A 21047-nucleotide genomic window follows, 5' to 3' on the forward strand; every position below is an offset into this window, starting at 1 on the left:
ATTTTATCTTCAAGTCAACACACTTGATGAAAGCCAGCGTCTTGATGAGCGTGGAAATGGAAAAAAACCCATGGAACTTTTCTTTGACATGTGCTGAACACGTCGACGCTTTCATGGCGTTTGCATGACGTGATAGCGACTGACTCGTCCACACACACACACACACACACACACACATATATGTATATATCTATATATTTCTATTTCAACATGTTCTTTCTTGGTAGCAGAATTCAATTACCCTGCGAGTCGCATGTAATCACTTCTCATCCCCGAGGCTTGACTCTCTCCTTGCTCGGACAGAAGCAGCCTAATTACTCTCTGACCTTGACGCTCTTCCCTCTTCAGCATCCTCCCTGCTCTCCGATGCATTCCTGCGCCGGTAAAACACGCCCACACGACAAGTCGGCCATATTTGCGGTGGTGAAATAAACATTGTTCTTGCCGCTACAGCTTGCTAAAGTTTTCTGATGGAGACAGTTTGACCCCAGAGGCGATGAAACGCTTAACGCCAGTGTGAGCGTTACCACGGAGACCATGTGTAAACACATCCTGCTGAAGGAAATGATGAATGACAGTTATTAATAAATCATAAATGATGGACTCATGATGATGCCAATTATTTTCAAAAAATTGCATTCCTAAGCAAAGTGTACGTATTCTTGGCCTCAATGAAGTATTTTTCAAGCATAAAAATGGCTACATGAATTAACCAAAAGAACTAAAATACAAATACAATTGTACTTGTGGATGTAGTATTCTACATTGGCCACTAGGTGTCGCCACAACACGCTCACCAGAACACGGACTTGCGGGTTTCAATGAGCTCACGCAAAATCACAATAATAATAATCATCATCATCATCATAATAACAAGGCTAATGTTGGGGCCATGACCCACAACAAGCTAAAACATCACTTCCTGTCCACCTGGCACAAAGGTATCCAGGGAACATGAGCAGGAGTTTTATTTCCGTATTAAATGGCTTATGTCTACTATATCTAGTGAGGATAAGCCGCATAGAAGATGGCTGGATGTCTACTATATTGGGTAATACGAGTGTAAAGCCGCCATTACAATACACTGATAAGGCAATAGCCACTGCAGGAAGTACACTGTCCAGAAAAAAACAACAAGGAACTGTGAGTCTATATTATCTTATTTATGTCAAATACTGTATGTCCTATTTTCTCTGATAATATCTACTTTTTTGGGTAATACAAATGTAAAGGTGTCTATAGGGGTGTTATTACATGTCTAGAGGGCTCTAACAATGTTAAAAAGCAGATTTAGAAGAATGTGAACAGTTTTTATATGCCTAATATTTGTTATTGTCCTCTTATTCTGTTTACTATATTGGGTAATAGGAGTGTAAATGTCACTATAAGGGTGTTATTTCATGTCTAGAGGGCTCTAAGAATGTTAAAAACTGTATTTAGAAGAACATAACCATATTTTCTATGTCTTAAATGTCTTATTTTTTCTTATTATGCTTACTATGTTGGGTAATAGGAGTATAAAGGTGATTATAGGGGTGTTATTTCGTGTCTACAGGGCTCTAATAATATTAAAAAGCGGATTTAGAAGAACATAACCAGGTTTTCTATGTCTTATTTTGTCTTATATTCACTATGTTGAGTAATAGGAGTATAAAGGTGATCATAGGGGTGTTATTTCATGTCTACAGGGCTCTAATATGGTTAAAAAGCGGATTTAGAAGAACATAACCACATTTTCTATGTCTTATTTTCTCTTATGTTTACTATGTTGAGTAATAGGAGTGTAAAGGTGATTATAGGGGTGTTATTTCGTGTCTACAGGGCTCTAACAATGTTAAAAAGCGGATTTAGAAGAACATACTAGGTTTTCTATGTCTTATTTTCTCTTATATTTACTATGTTGAGTAATAGGAGTATAAAGGTGATTATGGGGTGTTACTTCACGTCTACAGGGCTCTAATAATGTTAAAAAGCGGATTTAGAAGAACATAACCAGGATTTCTATGTCTTATCTGTCTTATTTTCTCTTATGTTTCCTATGTTGAATAAAAGGAGTATAAAGGTGATTATAGGGGTGTTATTTCGTGTCTACAGGGCTCTAACAATGTTAAAAAGCGGATTTAGAAGAACATACTAGGTTTTCTATGTCTTATTTTCTCTTATATTTACTATGTTGAGTAATAGGAGTATAAAGGTGATTATGGGGTGTTACTTCACGTCTACAGGGCTCTAATAATGTTAAAAAGCGGATTTAGAAGAACATATAACCAGGTTTTCTATGTCTTATATGTCTTATTTTCTCTTATGTTTCCTATGTTGAATAAAAGGAGTATAAAGGTGATTATAAGGGTGTTATTTCATGCCTACAGGGCTCTGACATTGTTAAAAAGCGTATTTAGTCGAACATAATCAGGTTTTCTATGCCATGACTACCAATTAACTGGCATAAATGACGGATTAGTGTACATCCCTGTTATTTCAGGGGGTTACCTTCGACCACCTGCTAATGATGAGTAATTGATACGCTAAAATAAAAAAGGCTATTTTTGACACAGATTCTGCCTTTCCAAAGACAAGCTCCGTGTGAGAGGCTTTTCTCGAGCAATATGTTTACCGTTGCGGTGTACACGTGTACCGCCTCATACCAACAACTGTTTCTAGTTGTTGGAGCTGCTGGTGTGGCCAATTAAGGCAAACTCATTCCGACAAAACCTTGCTTACGGCCAAAACACCTCAGCACATATAAAATACAACACAAATATCCTTCAAATGAAACATGAGCTAATTGAACCCAGCCACAAGCTGCAAAAGATTAACCTTGCGTCTGGCTGCCAGTCAAGTAGCGTGCTGGGCTCTCGCACCTCAAGCTCTTGTGTGTGTGTGTGTGTGTGTGTGTGTGCGTGTGCGTGTAACTGTAATGCTCAACATGACTCAGCAGATACACTCAGGTAATGCATCCATTGGACAGGGACACTGTCCACTGTATTATAACTGTGTTATATGCACACTGGCCAATATGTAATAACTGTGTAATAACTATGTAACATGGCCACGTTCTCCACTGTGTAATAACTGTTTAATGTGCACACTGTGTAATAACTGTTATGTGCACACTGGCCACTGTATAATAACTATTTGCCCACTGTGTATTATGCACTCACTCCACAAACGTATTTCTTTTGACACAAAAATGCACAAAAGGAGGCTTGGAGATCACAAAGCTGAGACGGGAAGTCAAAGCAAGAAAACAACGCTGACTCCTCCCTGAAAGAGGTACAAAGAATATGAGAAGTTGTTGCACTTGCATCACGCTATTGTTTACATCCTATATCATGACTGCACGCCTTTGATGTGCTGCAATTATCTCTCCAAAAGATTAAAAAAAAAACGTGGAAATTATTCTCCAATCAGCGTGTGTGCATGTGTGTGTGTGTGTGTGTGTGTGTGTAGGAATAATGAAGAGGATTCATGCATGAGGAATGAGAATACCATTAATGAGCTTCTCTCTCTTTGGAAGGAGAACCCTGCATGATCATGTCGCCCTCAGGGAGAGTTATTCATGGAAACACACGCTGCATGTGACCATACATGTCATTGCCTTGGCAGTGTGTGTGTGTGTGTGTGTGTGTGCGCGCGCGTGGAGCAGTGCTCACTTCCAATCAGCTGATTTACACTGTGGATCAGAACCGACATGGCTGCAAAATAAGGACGGAAGAACAAAAGATGTTGCAGGAGCAAGTCTGCAGACATTGACGTATTTATGAGGGGTTTGTCCTCTTCAGTAGTCCTCAGCGGGACACACATTTGTGTGTCATCAGCACAGTGACACTGCTGTGTTGTGTTGCCGTCACTACGTCTCAGCGGAAGAGCACACAAAGACTATAGAGGATTCAAGACGGAGCCTTGAGGAACACCACCAGCTGTGTTTTTAGTCAACCCCTGCGACCGGATATCTGCTTTGACAAGCAAGAGATGCGGTTGCATGGCGAGCAGCCTCTTGGATGGATAAGAATCAGCCATAAATCCTTAGATGAATGGATTGTAGAGAAATGCAGCGGGTGTTGCAAGACTAGCAACCACTTGACAGTGCGTCTCTTAAACAACGCGGGAGCCTGGACTGCCGGCGAAAGGATTGTCACGCATGCGCTGTAAATAGCATTAGCAGCGCTAGCATTAGCAGCGCGCTAGCTAGTCACCATTTTCAAAACATCAGCAAAACATACGTACATTGTAGCGATCTAATTGATTGAATGGCTTATTTATTATGTATTGTGTAAAACTAAGCCAGGAATAACATCAAATTAAAAGCACGAAACGAATACAGAGCCTGAACACTACCAGGCTGGGCTTTGTTTTTCAGAGAACAAATAAGCACATTAGCACTCAGTAAGGTTATCAAATCGTACCTTTACGCATTCCCACATAGTATCAGCATTTGGGAGCAAATATGAGGTGACAGAAAAAGGCTAGACGATGCATTCAAGGACCGTCCAAGAAAACAGGACAGGGCTCCGCTCACGACAAACAACTTAACATGCAAAAACTGTGGGATTTCTAACGGTATTATTTTTTGAAGAAAATAATGTCCCATATTTGGGTTGAGCCATAATTATTATGAGACAATTGTGAAATCAAACCAATAATCCGATAGACAACATTCAAAATAGTTCTGACCAGGGTCGGGTCTGTCGGGGGTGTGGTGCTCTTGCCGGGTCTTTCCACAAGGGAAACGGCTTGGTTACAGTAGCTCAATTGCAGAAGAAAAAGACAAAAACATAAATAAAATGCAATGCAATATGGATAAAACATAATAATATATAAATAACATAATATGTAATAATATGTGTAAAATGATAAGTAAATACAAATAAATGTGCACTTTATACAAGGAAGGGCAGACAGTACGGCGCAATAATGTTGTAAATGATCTTTTACAGACGGTGGGGTATTGTAGAGCTGGATGCCATGTGGATTGAATGAAGTCCTGTCGCGTTCACTGTGGGAACGGAACTGGAGGAGTCTGTTGGAAAATGAGCTCCGCTGCCCCATGTCGTCCCATGGAGTGGGTGGGTGGGGTTGTCCATGATGGCGAGCAGTTTGTCCAGTGTCCTCCCGTCTGTCAGTGTTACAAACGCCTCCAACTGAGCACCAATAAAATGTTCAGCTTTCCGGATCAGTTTGTCCATCTATTTTAGGTCCCTAATTACAACTTTTTTCTCAATAATTAGAATTTATTCTTGTAATATTATTGCCGATTTACTAATTTTTGCTGCTTTTTAATTAAAAAAAATGTTTTAAACCCATGTGTCTAGATGCGTATCGGATCGTTCTGTTTTTAAAATATATCGTTTTTGAATCGTAGCCCGTGTATCCTTTTTTTACCCCAAAATGACAACTTTATTTGTTGTTTTGTTCATTTTTCATGATATTATTACTTAAAAAAACTCAACTTTCTTTAATATTACTTATGCGACTAAAATGACGTTATTTTTCCTCCTAACGTTGCCACATTGTCCTCTCGACCAGGGGTCGACAACCGGAGCCTCGTGTGGCTCTTCAGCCTCCTTGTTGCGGCTCCCGAGCGCTTGCCGAGCGCAGTGATTTTTTTTAACACCGAAGTAGGGGAAATGTGCATTTTCTAAAAGAATGTGAAATATCCGACTCACCTCAAGTCCGTGAATGCATCGAGACTGCGTTCTGATTGGATGAGCAAGGGAGGGGGAGGTAGGTGAGTGTATGCAGTGAGTCTCACTGGAGATGAAAAAGGTGAAGCAAGTTACTGCACAGTACACAATAATGATATAATGAACGAGAGCACAGCAATATGTTTTATAACGAGAAGAGCGCTGTGTCTATGTGCTCGGAGCCCGTGACACGCTAATCGCCGAGGTGGTGACTCGGGCAGAGGCAGATAGCGGGAGGTGACTGTGCACGACCGCTTGTGACTTCTGTGAGGTGGGGCGGACCCCTTTCACTTTTACGTCTCCAAATATCCGTCCTTACACTTGTCGCTAGTCGCTTTTGGGAAAATAAGTCACCGAGAGGGTTTGGAAAGTCGCCAGATTTAGCGAGCAAATGGCCAAGTTGGCAACAGTGCACGTGAGAACGGAAGGAGCCGTTCGCAGATGGAGAATCCATGAAGGAATCGTTCATAAAAACATCAGAGCATCTATTCTCCCAATTAAAACATAAACAAGAAATAATTCAGAAAACGAAAGAACGGTTATTGATGACAATTCAGCGCAGGCACGAGCGCTATCGAGCAAACAACATCTGCAGAAATGTGAACTCTGATGACCTTTTTTATGTTAAAGTTGGCTACCTTTTGGTTTTATTTTAAACGAATACGGGAACCATTTAAAAGGCTTACAGAGCTCAAGTGTTGAAATGACTTCAGAGTAGGCCTGCACGTGCGCGCTGCACTTTGATTTGTTGAATTTTGTTGTTGTGACATTTGAAAAAGAGTCCAACTTGTACAAGTTTATCAGCTGTGGAATGTTTTGCCGCTTCAGACTATAATTTACTGGAAGAGGAGGCAAAATGGCTCTTTGGATGCTAAACGTTGCCCACCCCTGCTGGACTTTTTCTCATTAGATTACCACTTTTCCCTCTCATTATTTTGATGTTATTCTTGTACAAAGACTGCTGATTTTCCCATTTTTGCTGATTATTATTATTATTATTATTACTATCATTTGAATTATTTATTTTTTTAAAGCCGTGCATCCATCCATGTCCACTCCTCAGCAAGAACACCAGCACGGAACAACCTTTAACTGCCAGTGTCAAGGTGACTGTGACCTTGAAGTCTACAACAGGGGATGCTGATGAGAAGGAGAAGGAGCACCAAATGAAGCGCTGTGAGTGAATGAATGTTTGTCAACGAGACGAGAAAAAGGGACAATCGCTCGTGCACGCTTCCATTAGCGTACTTTTTAACACACTTACTGTTCCTCACTCCTCCTCACTTCCTCTCATAATACATCTTCCCTTTCCTCCCACCTTGCTTCCGTTCCCCTGCGAGGATTCATTTGCCGCCAGCATTGCCTCGGCGCCTCAATGTGTGCTCCTCTTATCCCTTTCATTTTCTCCCATCTCACCAGACGTGCCGGCGCATCAGCTCTTCTTATTATGGCCACAGCGCGGCCTCCTCGCTCTCAGATGGCAAGGAGGAGGAGGAGGAGGAGGAGGAGGCAGCCAGGATGGAGGATGGCGAGGGGGTGGAGAAGGAGTCAAGTGGACGGACAGGCGGGAAAATGACAGGAATGAAAATCAATGAATGAGTGATTTTCTTCTCGTTTTGTCTGAGTAAACACAAGGAGTTCATCAAACACACAAACGTGCCTGACATGTCATATGTGTGCACACACACACACACACACATGCACGCGCACGCACACACACACACACTGAATCGTTGTCACGGTAAGTTGATGCTGTCACAAACAATATTACACCAAGACAAATGACCTCATTACATGACATTCCGTCACCACAACGTCTCTCAGCTGTCCGTGTGCGTTTCACGTGTGTGTGTGTGTGTGTGTCACATGTGTCATACGGTGTATTGCACACGTGACTTGTTTCTTTCTGGTGGGCCCAAAGCAGCATGTGGCGTGTTAGCCACCTGCTGTGAATTGATGTGCTGTAACACACACACTCATTTACATTTCAGTGCACATGCGCTACAGAAGCTCGTGATGCCGTTGAGGAATCTTCCGGAAGGGTGGTGTGCAAAGGGGGTGTCCAATGTGCGGCAGCCCGCAGTTTGTTTTTTTGTTATCTACTTTTTTAAAATTTAGACTTAAGTGTAGTTTGTGCACACCTGGAGGTAAGAAGGACTGGAAAAAAAAAGGATTTGACCAACTGATACCTGTTGATTTGTCCTAATCAAATATCATGACATTACTACGACCACATCTCTACTATCAGGAGAACCAGAGTATAGAGGGGAGGGAGCCACCTGCCCTGGCCCAGCAAGGTGCACTGTATTCGGGCACATGCTCCGAGCAGTGGGTGTGACGCCACGGAGGTCTCTGGCAAACCTTTTGCACTTTTCAAACGCCTGGCTGGCATTTCAGGTGGCTGATAAGGTTTTTTGTGTGCTCGATAGGGTATGTGGAGATGTTGCAGGGGGCATCCGTCGTGATCGAAGGCCTTCGTCTGAGTGGTGATGACTGGCTTTTTCAACAGGACAACGCTTCACAAAGGACGTCTTCCAGAGAAATAAGCTCACTCTTTTGGACCATCCTGCGTGTTCCCCTGACCTAACCCAACGGAGAACATTTTGGGATGGATGGCAAGGGAAGTTAACAAAAATGGACATCAGTTCCAGACAGTGGATACTCTCCGTGAAACCATCTTCACCACCTGGAGCAACATTCCCACTAGCCTCCTGGAAACACTGGCATCAAGCACACCCAAACCCATTTTTCACCTCATTACCCTCAAGAAAGGCACAGCTACTCATTACTCACTCCTTTTTCTACATTTTATTTATATTTTAGTTTTTTTCGTTTTTTTTTCCACTTTAACTCATTCAATCCCAGCCATTTTTCAAAAGACAACCCCCTCAATACCGGCCTTTTTAGACGATTTTCACTGATCTTTCAAGGCACACAGAATATTGTGTTCTCTGGCTACATGAACATGGAACCTACCAAAAGAAAGATTAGACTCCCGTCTTTCATCAGAAAAAAAAGTTCTACCTTTTTCCATTCTTTAGTAATCAGCAGTGGAAAATATCAGTGCCCTAGAAAAGAAAACCAGCTTTTTGTGAAAAGACACATTTCAAGCATAACTTTCACTTTGAAACAATTATTTTTTTGCTTTTGTGACAGCTCAAACATCTAAACAACTACACCACAACATAAACAACACAAAAAGGGGGTCGTTTTACATCAAAATAACTATTTACTTACACACCATGAACTATTTACAATTTTCACATTTGGAACTAAGCGCGCGTGTGTGCGCGCGTGCGTGTGCATGGGTTAAAATTTGCCTAGCCTTCTGCACGCTACACTTCCTCCTTCCTGTTATGTGTGGTTTTTCCATTAAATGATCTCTGCGGAGCTGTGGCTGTTTTTATGGCTCAAAACTGCTCTGAAATGTTAATGCATTAGTGCAGAGTTGCATCAAAACACATAAAAGATGTTATAAATATGCTGTTGGGATCGGGTGTTCGGGTTTATAAAAAGGTATATTACGTCTTTGGTACTGAAAGGGTTTATGCTAGTTTTTGCATTTGTTTTACTTGCATTTTTTATCTCACTCCCATTTCTTCTTTTTGCATTTTGAAGCTCTACTTAGAACCTCCTTAAGATCCAACAGTGCAAAATGTACATTCTTGACTGTTTCAACACTATATTACTTTTCTTTAAGCTGTCAGTGATTGTTGACACAACTCCATGAGCAGCTGTGTGTGTGTGTGTGTGTGTGTGTGTGTGTGTGTAACAACTTTCTGTCAAAGGTCAACGAGTTGACTTGCTAACAGTGCTTCTCAACCGTATTCAGTCCCCGACACAGCAGCAAAGAGCAGATAAGAAATGAAATCAGCGTAAATGAAATGACACACCTTGGATTAGATAAAAAGTCTCAAGTCCGAGAGTCAGAAAAACAAAATAAAACTCAAAAAATGTGTTGTTTTTTTGGCTCAGCAGAGACAATTAGTGTTGAGAAGAAAAATGAGAGTATTTAACGAGAGGCAAATATTTAAACTGACTTGTAAATACACACCGCGGCTCGCTTTCCGCCCAAACGAGCTAGCTAGCTGCTAGGGCAGGTAGCCGTGTGTGTGTGTGTGTGTGTGTGTGTGTGTGTGCGTGTGTGTAAAAGTGATTATTGGTGTTTTGTGACGGTGAGGTGAAGGAATGAGGAAAAGGTGCTTCAGGTGCGATGGCGGCCGCTTGCAGGAAATGCTTGGTGAAAAGCTAATTTTGCAGCTTGAGTCTAAATGATTAATTGTGTGACAAATAAAGCCACAAACTCCATTTATCCCCATTAAATGTTTGCATTGATCTCACCGCCACAACCTGATTTGTCTCAATTTGTCTCCAACTCAACCCAATTATGTATTGATCCACGTTAGCAGCAATACACTCATACTCACTCATACGCACTCATACTCACTCATACGCACTCATACGCACTCATACTCACTCATACTCACTCATACGCACTCATACGCACTCATACTCACTCATGTATCAATTATGTATTGATCCACGTTAGCAGCAATACACTCATACTCACTCATACGCACTCATACTCACTCATACGCACTCATACTCACTCATACGCACTCATACTCACTCATACGCACTCATACTCACTCATGTATCAATTATGTATTGATCCACGTTAGCAGCAATACACTCATACTCACTCATACGCACTCATACTCACTCATACGCACTCATACGCACTCATACTCACTCATACGCACTCATACTCACTCATACGCACTCATACTCACTCATGTATCAATTATGTATTGATCCACGTTAGCAGCAATACACTCATACTCACTCATACGCACTCATGTATCAATTATGTATTGATCCATGTTAGCAGCAATACACTCATACTCACTCATAAGCACTCATACTCACTCATACTTACTCATACTCACTCATACTCACTCATACTCACTTATACGCACTCATACTCACTCATACTCACTCATACTCAGTCATGTATCAATTATGTATTGATCCACGTTAGCAGCAATACACTCATACTCACTCATACGCACTCATACTCACTCATAGGCACTCATACTCACTCATACGCACTCATACTTACTCATACGCACTCACACTCACTCATACTCACTCATACTCACTCATACTCACTCATGTATCAATTATGTATTGAGCCACGTTAGCAGCAATACACTCATACTCACTCATACGCACTCATACTCACTCATAGGCACTCATACTCACTCATACACACTCATACTTACTCATACGCACTCACACTCACTCATACTCACTCATACTCACTCATACTCACTCATGTATCAATTATGTATTGAGCCACGTTAGCAGCAATACACTCATACTCACTCATACACACTCATACTCACTCATAGGCACTCATACTCACTCATACGCACTCATACTTACTCATACGCACTCATACTCACTCATACTCACTCATACTCACTCATGTATCAATTATGTATTGAGCCACGTTAGCAGCAATACACTCATACTCACTCATACGCACTCATACTCACTCATAGGCACTCATACTCACTCATACGCACTCATACTTACTCATACGCACTCATACTCACTCATACTCACTCATGTATCAATTATGTATTGAGCCACGTTAGCAGCAATACACTCATACTCACTCATACGCACTCATACTCACTCATAGGCACTCATACTCACTCATACGCACTCATACTTACTCATACGCACTCATACTCACTCATACTCACTCATGCTCACTCATACGCACTCATACTCACTCATACGCAATCATACTCACTCATACGCACTCAATACTCTATGCTGGCCTTTCAAAGTGGACCCCGCTCCCTGCATGACCTGGGTCAAGATGACGTCATTTTAATTTCCTTTTTGAACATGAAGAACTATACTTGTATTTCCAAATGTTACTTTACTTGTACTTCCAAATGTGAAGTACTATACTTGTATTTCCAAACGTGATGTACTATATTTGCATTTCCAGACATGAAGTACTATACTTGTATTTCCAAACGTGAAGTACTATCATTGCATTTCCAAATGTGAAGTACTATACTTGTATTTGCAGACATGAAGTACTATACTTGTATTTCCAAACGTGAAGTACTATACTTGTATTTGCAGACATGAAGTACTATACTTGTATTTGCAGACATGAAGACATGAAGTAGTATACTTGTATTTGCAGACATGAAGTACTATACTTGCATTTCCAAATGTGAAGTACTATACTTGTATTTGCAGACATGAAGACATGAAGTAGTATACTTGTATTTGCAGACATGAAGTACTATACGTGTATTTGCAGACATGAAGACATGAAGTACTACAGTATACTTGTATTTGCAGACATGAAGACATGAAGTACTATACTTGTATTTGCAGACATGAAGACATGAAATACTATACTTGTATTTGCAGACATGAAGACATGAAATACTATACTTGTATTTGCAGACATGAAGACATGAAGTACTATACTTGTATTTGCAGACATGAAGACATGAAGTACTATACTTGTATTTGCAGACATGAAGTACTACAGCTGCATATATTAGCATATAAAATACTGCTGCTGCGTTGACGTTGAGATGAGCGGACGCGGCGTCGGCGCTCGCCGTGCAAGCGTCTGCACTTGTCACAAAATGATGTCACCGTGGCGACGAGACTCACAAACACGGTGCAGACGTGGACTTTGGTTGACTTCAGGTTTGGATTAAAGCGGGAATAAAACAAGACTGACTTTGAAGTCAAGCGCACGTGGGCTGCATGCACAAGCGTGCACGCTTAACCCCCCGCCCGATCCTCCACGTCTGTGTTTTCAAATTCAAACGAGGAATCTTTGTTTTGGAAGCAAGAACGATGAGCCTGGCGGGGACGGGACATTTGAAGGTTGCCCGACGTCAAGTCAAACGTGTGTTTGTCCAAATAAAGGGAAAGATAAGAGGGAAATCACAAATCATCCAAAAACACGGAGGACCACAATAACATCGCAGTGTTGGGGCAATTACTTACTTATAGTTGCTTCATGAAAGTAATTAGTTACTGAGGAAAGTAGTTACTTTTAAAAACCTTCAAATATGTCAAAAAATCTTAACTTGCAATTCTCTACCAAAACTCTAGGGGCTCTGTTGTCCTGAGAGCTCTTGTTGACTAGCTATGTAGCTTCCTGTGTTCTAGTAGTAGTGAACGATTTCCAACATTTCCAAAAAATAAGGGAAAATAAGGACATTTTCCAGAAAATAAGGAAAAATGAAGGACATTTTGTGGAAAATAGGGGAAATTTCTCCAGAACAAAAGGAAAACTAAGGGACATTTTCAGGGAAATATAAGAAATTAAGAAACACTTTTCAAGAAAATGAGGAAAAATTTCCCCAAAATAAGAGAAAATAAGGCATATTTTCTAAAAAGTAAGTGATAATAAGGGAAATTTCCAGTAAATAAGGAAAAATAAAGGACATTTTGTGGAAAACAAGGGAAATTTCTCCAGAAAATAAGGGAGAATAATGAACATTTTCCCAAAAAATAGGAGCAAATATGGGAAATTTGCAGGACAATGAGGACAATTTTCTGGAAAATGAAAAAAAAATAAAGGACATTTTCCACAAAGTAAGGAAAAATAAAGGTCATTTTGTGGAAAATAGGGGACATTTCTCCAGAAAATAAAGGAAAATAGGGTACATTTTCAGGGAAATATAAGAAAATAAGGAATGCTTTTCCAGAAAAAAATAGGAAAACTTGGACATTTTTCAAAAATAAGAGAAAATAAGGAACATTTTCTAAAAAGTAAGCGAAAATAAAGGACATTTTCGAGAAAATGAGGGAAAATAAGGGACATTTTGCGGAACGCAAGGGAAATTTATCCATAAAATAAGGGAGAATTATGAACATTTCCCAGAAAAACTTAACAAAAATCTGGAACATTTGCAGGAAATTAAGGAACATTTTCTGAAAAAAAAAAACAAATAAGGGACATTTTCCAAAAAGTCATGAAACATAAGGGACATTTTGTGGAAATTCAGGGAAATGTATCCAGAAAATAAGGGAGAATACTGAACATTTCCCCCCCCAAAAACAGAAAATTTGGGAAAAAAGGGGCATTTCCCAGAATGTAAAGAAAAATAAAGTATATTTTGTGCAGAATAGGGGACATTTTTCCAGAAAATAAGAACAAATAAGGGACATTTTCTGAAAAGTAAGACAAAATGGCATTGCTAACGTTTCAGATACATTAATTTGATTACCCGTTACGGGAAAACAATAACGACGTTATTTCTAACCACGTTACTCCCAACACCGCTGATATCATACGAGCCATCACGTAAACATGCACTTACACACACACACACACACACACACACACACACACACACGCACACGCACACGTGGGTCAGGTGGATGTCCTGCAGGTGTAAAAAACTGTAAAAACTGGGACGAACAACGATCAATACCTAGATCAATAAACGCTTGCTAAATGTGTATTTTATTCACCAACGTTTCAAGGTTTGAAGTATTTTTCATGTCACTTCTCACCAGAGTGGGCGGAGGAAGGAGGAGGAGGTCAGAGGTCACTTACTTGCAGTGCTTGTGAGGCCCGCTGAGCGTCTCGATGACGAAGCACTCGCCCCCGTTGAGGCAGTACGCCAAGTCCTTGTCGTGGCACGGCTTGAAGTGCTCCGAGTGCAGCGGCGGGACGGTCGGGGAAGCTGCGACACAAACAAACACGCATAAAATTCAATCAATAAACAAACACACAAAGAAATACACAAAAACAACAAGGAAGACGGCAGCTGCGGGCCGAGAGCGGCGGCCATGTTGTTTCTGACTGACATACGAGCTCCAGCAAGTCATCTTTTACACGTCGATGTCGTTTGATGAGCTTTTTTCTCCCTCACTGATCCACGCTGGGGGCGGGGATAAGAGAGCAAAGGATAGAACGGCGGCGTCTGATTGGCCCCCGGGGAGAAGACGATGAACGCTTGAAGGATTCGTTTTTACTCCGAGAGCAGCAACATTTCTTTTTTAAATTCCACAACACCATGGAGCAGTACTGCACGCGCGCACGTGTGTGTGTGTGTGTGTGTGTGTGTGTGTGTGTGTGTGTGTGTGTGTGTGTGTGCATTTGCATGCAAAAATAACATTTTCTGTAAAATACGAGAACATTTTGCAATAAATATTGGAAATTGTGGAAAATAAGGCCAAAAATAAGGGAAACATTATTTTCTGAAAAGTAAGAAAAACTAAGAGGAAAAAAAACTCTATAATGAATTTATAAAATAAAATAAAATTGTGCTTATTTTCCTGGAAAATTTCCCATAAAATAAGAGAAAATAGAGGACATTTAGTGGACAATCAGGGAAATTTCTCCAGAAACTCAGGAAAATAATGGAAAATTTCTGGAAAATAAAAGAATAAATAAGAATAAGAAGAATAAATATAAGAATAAATAAATAAAGGAAAATTAGGGAAGATTTTCAACGATAAGAGAAAATAAGGGAAAATAAGGGAAATATTGCACAAAAGTTTTCTCCAGAAACAAGGGAAAAATAGGGAATATAACCAAATACAACATGTTCTGGAAAAGAATAGAAAATAAGAAAAAATGTCCAGAAAATAAGGACAAATAAAGAACATTTTGTGGAAAACAGGGAAAATTTGCACAGAAAATAAAGGAAAATTTCTGGAAAATAAAATCAAATAAGGAACATTTATTTCCAGAAAATAAAGGCAAGTTAGTGAAAATTTCCCATAAAATTAGGGAAAATAAGGGACATTTTCCAGAAAATAAAAGAAATTCAGGAACACTTTTCCAAAAAATTAAGAAAATTATTTTAACAATTCCCAAAAGTAAGAGAAAATAAGGAACATTTTCTAAAAAGTAAGTGAAAATCAGAAAACATTTCCAGAAAATAAGGAACTTTTTCCCAGAAAACAAGAAAAAAAAGAGGGACAATAACCAAAAAATCTAAGAAAAAGGAGATTTTCTGGAAAGGAAGAGAAAAAGGGACATTTTCTAAAAAATAAAGGACATTTTCTGGTAACTAAAGACAATGTATCCAGAAAATAAGGGAGACAATAATGACCTTTTTCCATACCAGAAGAGAAAATAAGAAAAAAATCTTGGGGGGTGGGAAGACCTGCCTGCCCGCTGCACCATTGCCCTTGTAGATTCCTGGGGCGGGAAAGAAGGGTAAAATACGGAAAAAGGGAGGGGAGGGGTGGGGACTGACAGGCTTGTGTGTGGGTGGGGCAATCTCCACAACGCAAAAGACCCGACCTGGGTCACATGATTACCGTCCAGCAAGCCCAAACACAAACGATTTGGTAAATCCTCTCACACGCTGACTAGCACTATTCATTTATTCATTTATTCATTCATTCATGCAAACCTCGCTGTTGACATTCCAGTCAAATCCATCAATAAATAAAGTACAGTAGCTTGTCGTTCATTCACTGACATGTGGTCACATGATCGCCATAATTGCGTAGCGGCCACTTCGTCAGGTACACCACCTCTCGATGTCCCGCGTCAAAACAAAACGTGTCTGTTCCAATTTCCTCTTCCGACCGGGGCGCCGGCCGCCATCGTTACGCCCTGTACGCTCACTGGGCGAAGACGTCAATCAATCACGGAGGAGGAAAAGTGTCCAATTTACCGAAAAGACGGAGGTAGGAAAAGGCAACGCGGGGGTCGATAAGACATCAACGCCGGCCAACGCTGGCCTCTGCTCCTCCGGGGAAGCTGTCTAACCTGGCATATACGGTATGTACTACAGTAATAGAGTACTGCATGTACCACTGTACACACTGCACTAAACCCAATCATGGATTAGCATCGGCCTTCTTCCCTCATGATGATTACTTTCCATGTGTCCAAGCAGTGGTTAGACTTTTCAGAAGGACAGGAAAGCAAACCATGACGGTACCGACGGACGACACGCATCACAGATCAAGTACACAATGAAACAGCGCTCCATCTTCAAATACACTAGATCTGCAGTATTGTGTGTGTGTGTGTGTGTGTGTGTGTGTGTGTCTATTTCCGTGAGGTCTCTGAGGGGCTGCACAGAGGCTCTAATAATCCACAGCAGCCTCTGCAATGCAGATGCTCGGCCCGGTACCGCCAAGGCTCCCCGACGTCTCACACACCTCCTACCTGTCTCTCTGTCACACACACACACACACACACACACACACACACACACACACACACACACACACACACACACAGATGAGCAGAGATAGGCCCGCCTCCTCTGCTTATCTGTCAGTCAGCTCATCCCGACCCATAAAGTGGTTCTGATGGCACACAGCGAGACATCCTCAGGCTGCGCCCAATAAATGGCGCCGAGTAAGAGGCCGTCTGTCTCCAAAGTGGATAAAGTCGTCACCCCGCCGCTGGCTCCATCCAGACGCCGCTCACATGCCAACATTTTACTAGCTAACATTTGACTATTATTAGATAGAAGATAAAAGTCCCAATAAGGAAGACGTGGACGGGACACACAGCGAGCGTCCTGAACGTCTCTCGTGAGCGGCAGGAAAACACGTGGGGCCAGAAGTCGGGCGGCACCGACAACAATCGGGACTTCTTGTCGGTCATCTGGCTTGTTGAAGCCACCTCACTCTGCTTCCATGGCAACCAGCAGAGGAGAAGAACAAGACAATAAGATGGAACGCATGACCCACTTCCTAACTGGACCTCCTCCAGAACCACCAAGACACATTTTCATCTTACTGGACATGCATGTCACTGTTCTTTTTTCGTTTTATTTTTAGGTTAAATTACTTATTTTTTAATATTTGTCCTTATTTATATTAAATCATCAAATTATTTAAAAAAAAAACCTTTTGTAAAATCAGGAAAAAATCATCTTCCAGAAAATAAGAGGAACATTAGTAAAAGAAAAAAAAGGATTTTTTTTTCTAGACAATTAGGCACTTTTTCCAGAAAATACAAAAAAGGGTCATTTTCCATTTAAAAAATAAGAGATAATAAAAGACATTTCTTCAGAAACCAAGGGAATCCCCTGAGGGAGCACTCTAGTACTCCCTCTAGAGACTCCAAAAAGGGCGGGTAATCGGAACTGCTGTTTGTTGCATCAGCACAAACAACAGCTAGGACCTGTCCCCCCCACCCAAAGGCGGAGGGAAGCTACCCTCTGATTCACCGGGTTAAACTCCAACATACAGGCCACAAGCCGGGGCGTAACAAGACACCCCTGCCACTGGGCCGAGCCCCATGAGCGTAGTCATTGTGCCCCTCCTCCAGGCCTGGCTCTAAAGGGGGGCCCCGGTGACCCGCATTCAGGCAAGGGAAAACGTGGTGGTTGTTTGGTTTGATTCATCATAGGAGGTATTGAGCCACTGTTTGTCTGGTCCCTCACCTAACACCTGGTTGTCGTGGGTGACCCTACCAGGGGCATAAAACCCCCCACACCTGAGCTGCTAGGATCATCGGGACACGCAAACTCTTCCACCACGATAAGGTGGCAGCTCAGGGAGGAGAGGGACATTTTCCATAAAATAATAAGATAATAAAGAACGTTTATCCAGAAAATAGGGGTCATTTTCCATGAAGTAAGAGAAAATAAGGGAAATATTTTCTAGAAAAATTAGGGACATTTTCCAGAAGATAAGAAAAGATTTCCAGACAATAATGGAAAATAAAAAAAATAAATCTGAAAAAGAAAGAGTAGATATAAGAAAAATAAGGGAAATTTCTCCAGAAAGAAGGGACATTTTCCATAAAGAAAAAATAAGGAAAATATTTTCGAGAAAATAAGGGACACTTTCCAGAAAATAAGGGACATTTCTCCAGAAAATCAGGGACATTTTCTATAAAATAAGAGAAAATAAGGGAAACATTTTCTAGGAAATTAGGGGAAATTTTCCAGAACTTCAAAAAAATTCCAGACAAAAATGGAAAATAAGGGAAATTTTCTGGAAAGTAAGAGTAAATATAAGAACATACGGGACATTTTCCATAATATAAGAGAAAATAAGGGACAATTTTCCAGAAAACAAGGGACATTTTCCAAAAAATAATATAAATATTTTCTAAAAAATTTGGGAAAAAAGGAAACTTATAAAATAAGACAAAATAGGGATTATTTTTGTAGAAAATTAGGGAAGACAAAAAAAAAGAAAAAAAAAGGTGAGTTGAAAAAACGGGAGCGTGGACAGGTAGGCATGACATGCAGTGACCTGCACCGCGCACACGGGTCATGTTTGCAAATAAAGCCCCGCCATTTTGTCTTTCTTCTCCATCATCTTCATCAGCACATTTGATATCATTTGATGAGGAAGGTGGAAACCAGCCGGGAGGACAGACAAGAAAGTGTTGCCTTTAGAGACAAAACAACACACTTAACAAGCTGTTGTATGTCACCCAGGACACACACACACGCACACACGCACACACACACACACACACACACGCACACACACACACACACGGTCCATCACAGTGTGAGCGCTTGCACAGGAAGCAGAATGACTTTCTTAATTAAGTGGAGTAGAAGCTATTACTTTTCAGGCTGACTCGATTGTCCTCGCTCTGTGGCACCGATGGCGGCGGCGAGCCTCAAATCACGTGTGTGCCGCCGACAGCTTAACCCCCTCGTATCCAGCCGCGCTTTGCGTCTTCCGGGGTTCCCCGGCTCATTGCGGACACGAAAACGTCCCGTCATCCCTCCGTGCTCGCCGCTCAACAGCGCCGAGCACGATGAATCTCAATTATCCAACAAAGTTTTCCAATCATTTGTGCTTCATGTGGAGTCCATCACTGTCAGCGGCGTTTGGTAACCATGACGACCTCATCTTCCTGCCAGCCTTGTCTCAGCACCGCATTGACAGACACAACGGCAGGAGATCTGACAGCCATTGAACGCAACACGCCAGACATTGAATGAGTCCCAAGAGTAAAAAAAAACAACAAAAATAAGAGGAATTTTCCATAAAATAAGAGATAATAAGGGAAATTTCTCCAGAAAATAAGCAACGTTTTCCACCAAATGAGAGAAACTAAGGGAAACATTTTCTAGAAAATTTGAAAATTGTCCAGAACATAAGAAAACATTCCCAGACAAAAAGAGAAAATATGCAACATTTTCCGGAAAGTAAGAGTAAACATGAGAAAATTAGGGACATTATCCAAGAGAAAATAAGGGAAATTGTCCAGAAGATAAGAAACCATTCCCAGACAATAACGGAAAATAACAACCCCTTTTGAAAAAAATCATTAATTACACATTTTTGTATTACTTATGACCTATTTTTGGGACCTTGGAATTGTCCTGTCTAGGGATGTCCGATTTTTTGCCGATAACCGATCTATCTATCTATCTATCTATCTATCTATCTATCTATCTATCTATCTATCTATCTATCTATCTATCTATCTATCTATCTATCTATCTATCTATCTATCTATCTATCTATCTATCTATCTATCTATCTATCAAGTGTACTTCCGTTTCTGGGTCATGAGGTTGTTGCAGCCATTTAGCTACTTAGCTAAATCGAATGACGGCAAGTATGGGAGCCCATAAGCCTTCATACAGCAGGTTTTCATTATAGGGAAAAACCAGATACCAATATTAAATTTTTATGCCAATATCAGGCCGATAATATCTGTGGGCCGATATTACCGGACATCCCTGGTGCTGACTTTTCTCAGCATAAATAAATAGAAAAATGTACAATTAATCCATTTAATCGGTATTGGTATTGGCCAATTTCACTCATGGACGATACGGTATCGGAATGGGCAGCATAAAAGATTCTGACTTTTACCCCTTTAGCGACCTTCGCTTCCTTTTCTCGTCTGTATAGATTCTCAGTTATCCAGGTCAAAGGTTGAATGGAGGCGACTGGGATCGTCCTGTTGGTCCAGTTAGCCAAGAGCCCACTTGCCTCAATTCGACCTTTTGCGGATTAGCTTTCTTCATTTCTTCTTTCTCGGCCAGGATGGAACCTTTTGTTTTATGGTTGATGCGGCAAAGCGACGTGTTTGTGTCGCATTCTCATTTGCGTTTGCTTCAGGATACCGTAGTATTCCTGTATCGGCAGATTTGGTGTGTGTGTGATCCAAGCAATGCTGGGAGCATCCTCCACTTCACTTCCGTTTGTTCCACACAGTGTTCTACCACGGCCGAGAGGATGTATGAGAACCCAGGCAACGTTGTCGTCAAAAAACAACTCAAACAAAAACCGGAAACCAGGTTTGACTGTACTGACCTACAGTACGTTGGACTGCTTTTAGCATTTTTAATGTGCAAAGTGTGTGAAAGTGCCTCAGTGCACGCCACTGAAGTA

General features: G+C 41.1%; 1 protein-coding gene across 3 annotated transcripts in view; it reads right to left on the reverse strand.

Moving 5' to 3' along the window:
• The window catches only part of LOC129193918 (pro-neuregulin-3, membrane-bound isoform), a 219672-nt gene that overhangs the window by 49126 nt on the left and 149499 nt on the right, over positions 1 to 21047 (reverse strand). For all 3 annotated transcript variants that reach the window (XM_054798721.1, XM_054798719.1, XM_054798722.1), the window contains exon 2: positions 14305 to 14434. In XM_054798721.1, the coding sequence (XP_054654696.1) occupies positions 14305 to 14434 (130 nt within the window). The remainder of the gene's footprint in view (positions 1 to 14304; positions 14435 to 21047) is intronic.

The sequence above is a fragment of the Dunckerocampus dactyliophorus genome, chromosome 14 (assembly GCF_027744805.1).
Source record: "Dunckerocampus dactyliophorus isolate RoL2022-P2 chromosome 14, RoL_Ddac_1.1, whole genome shotgun sequence".
Lineage (NCBI taxonomy): Eukaryota > Metazoa > Chordata > Actinopteri > Syngnathiformes > Syngnathidae > Dunckerocampus > Dunckerocampus dactyliophorus.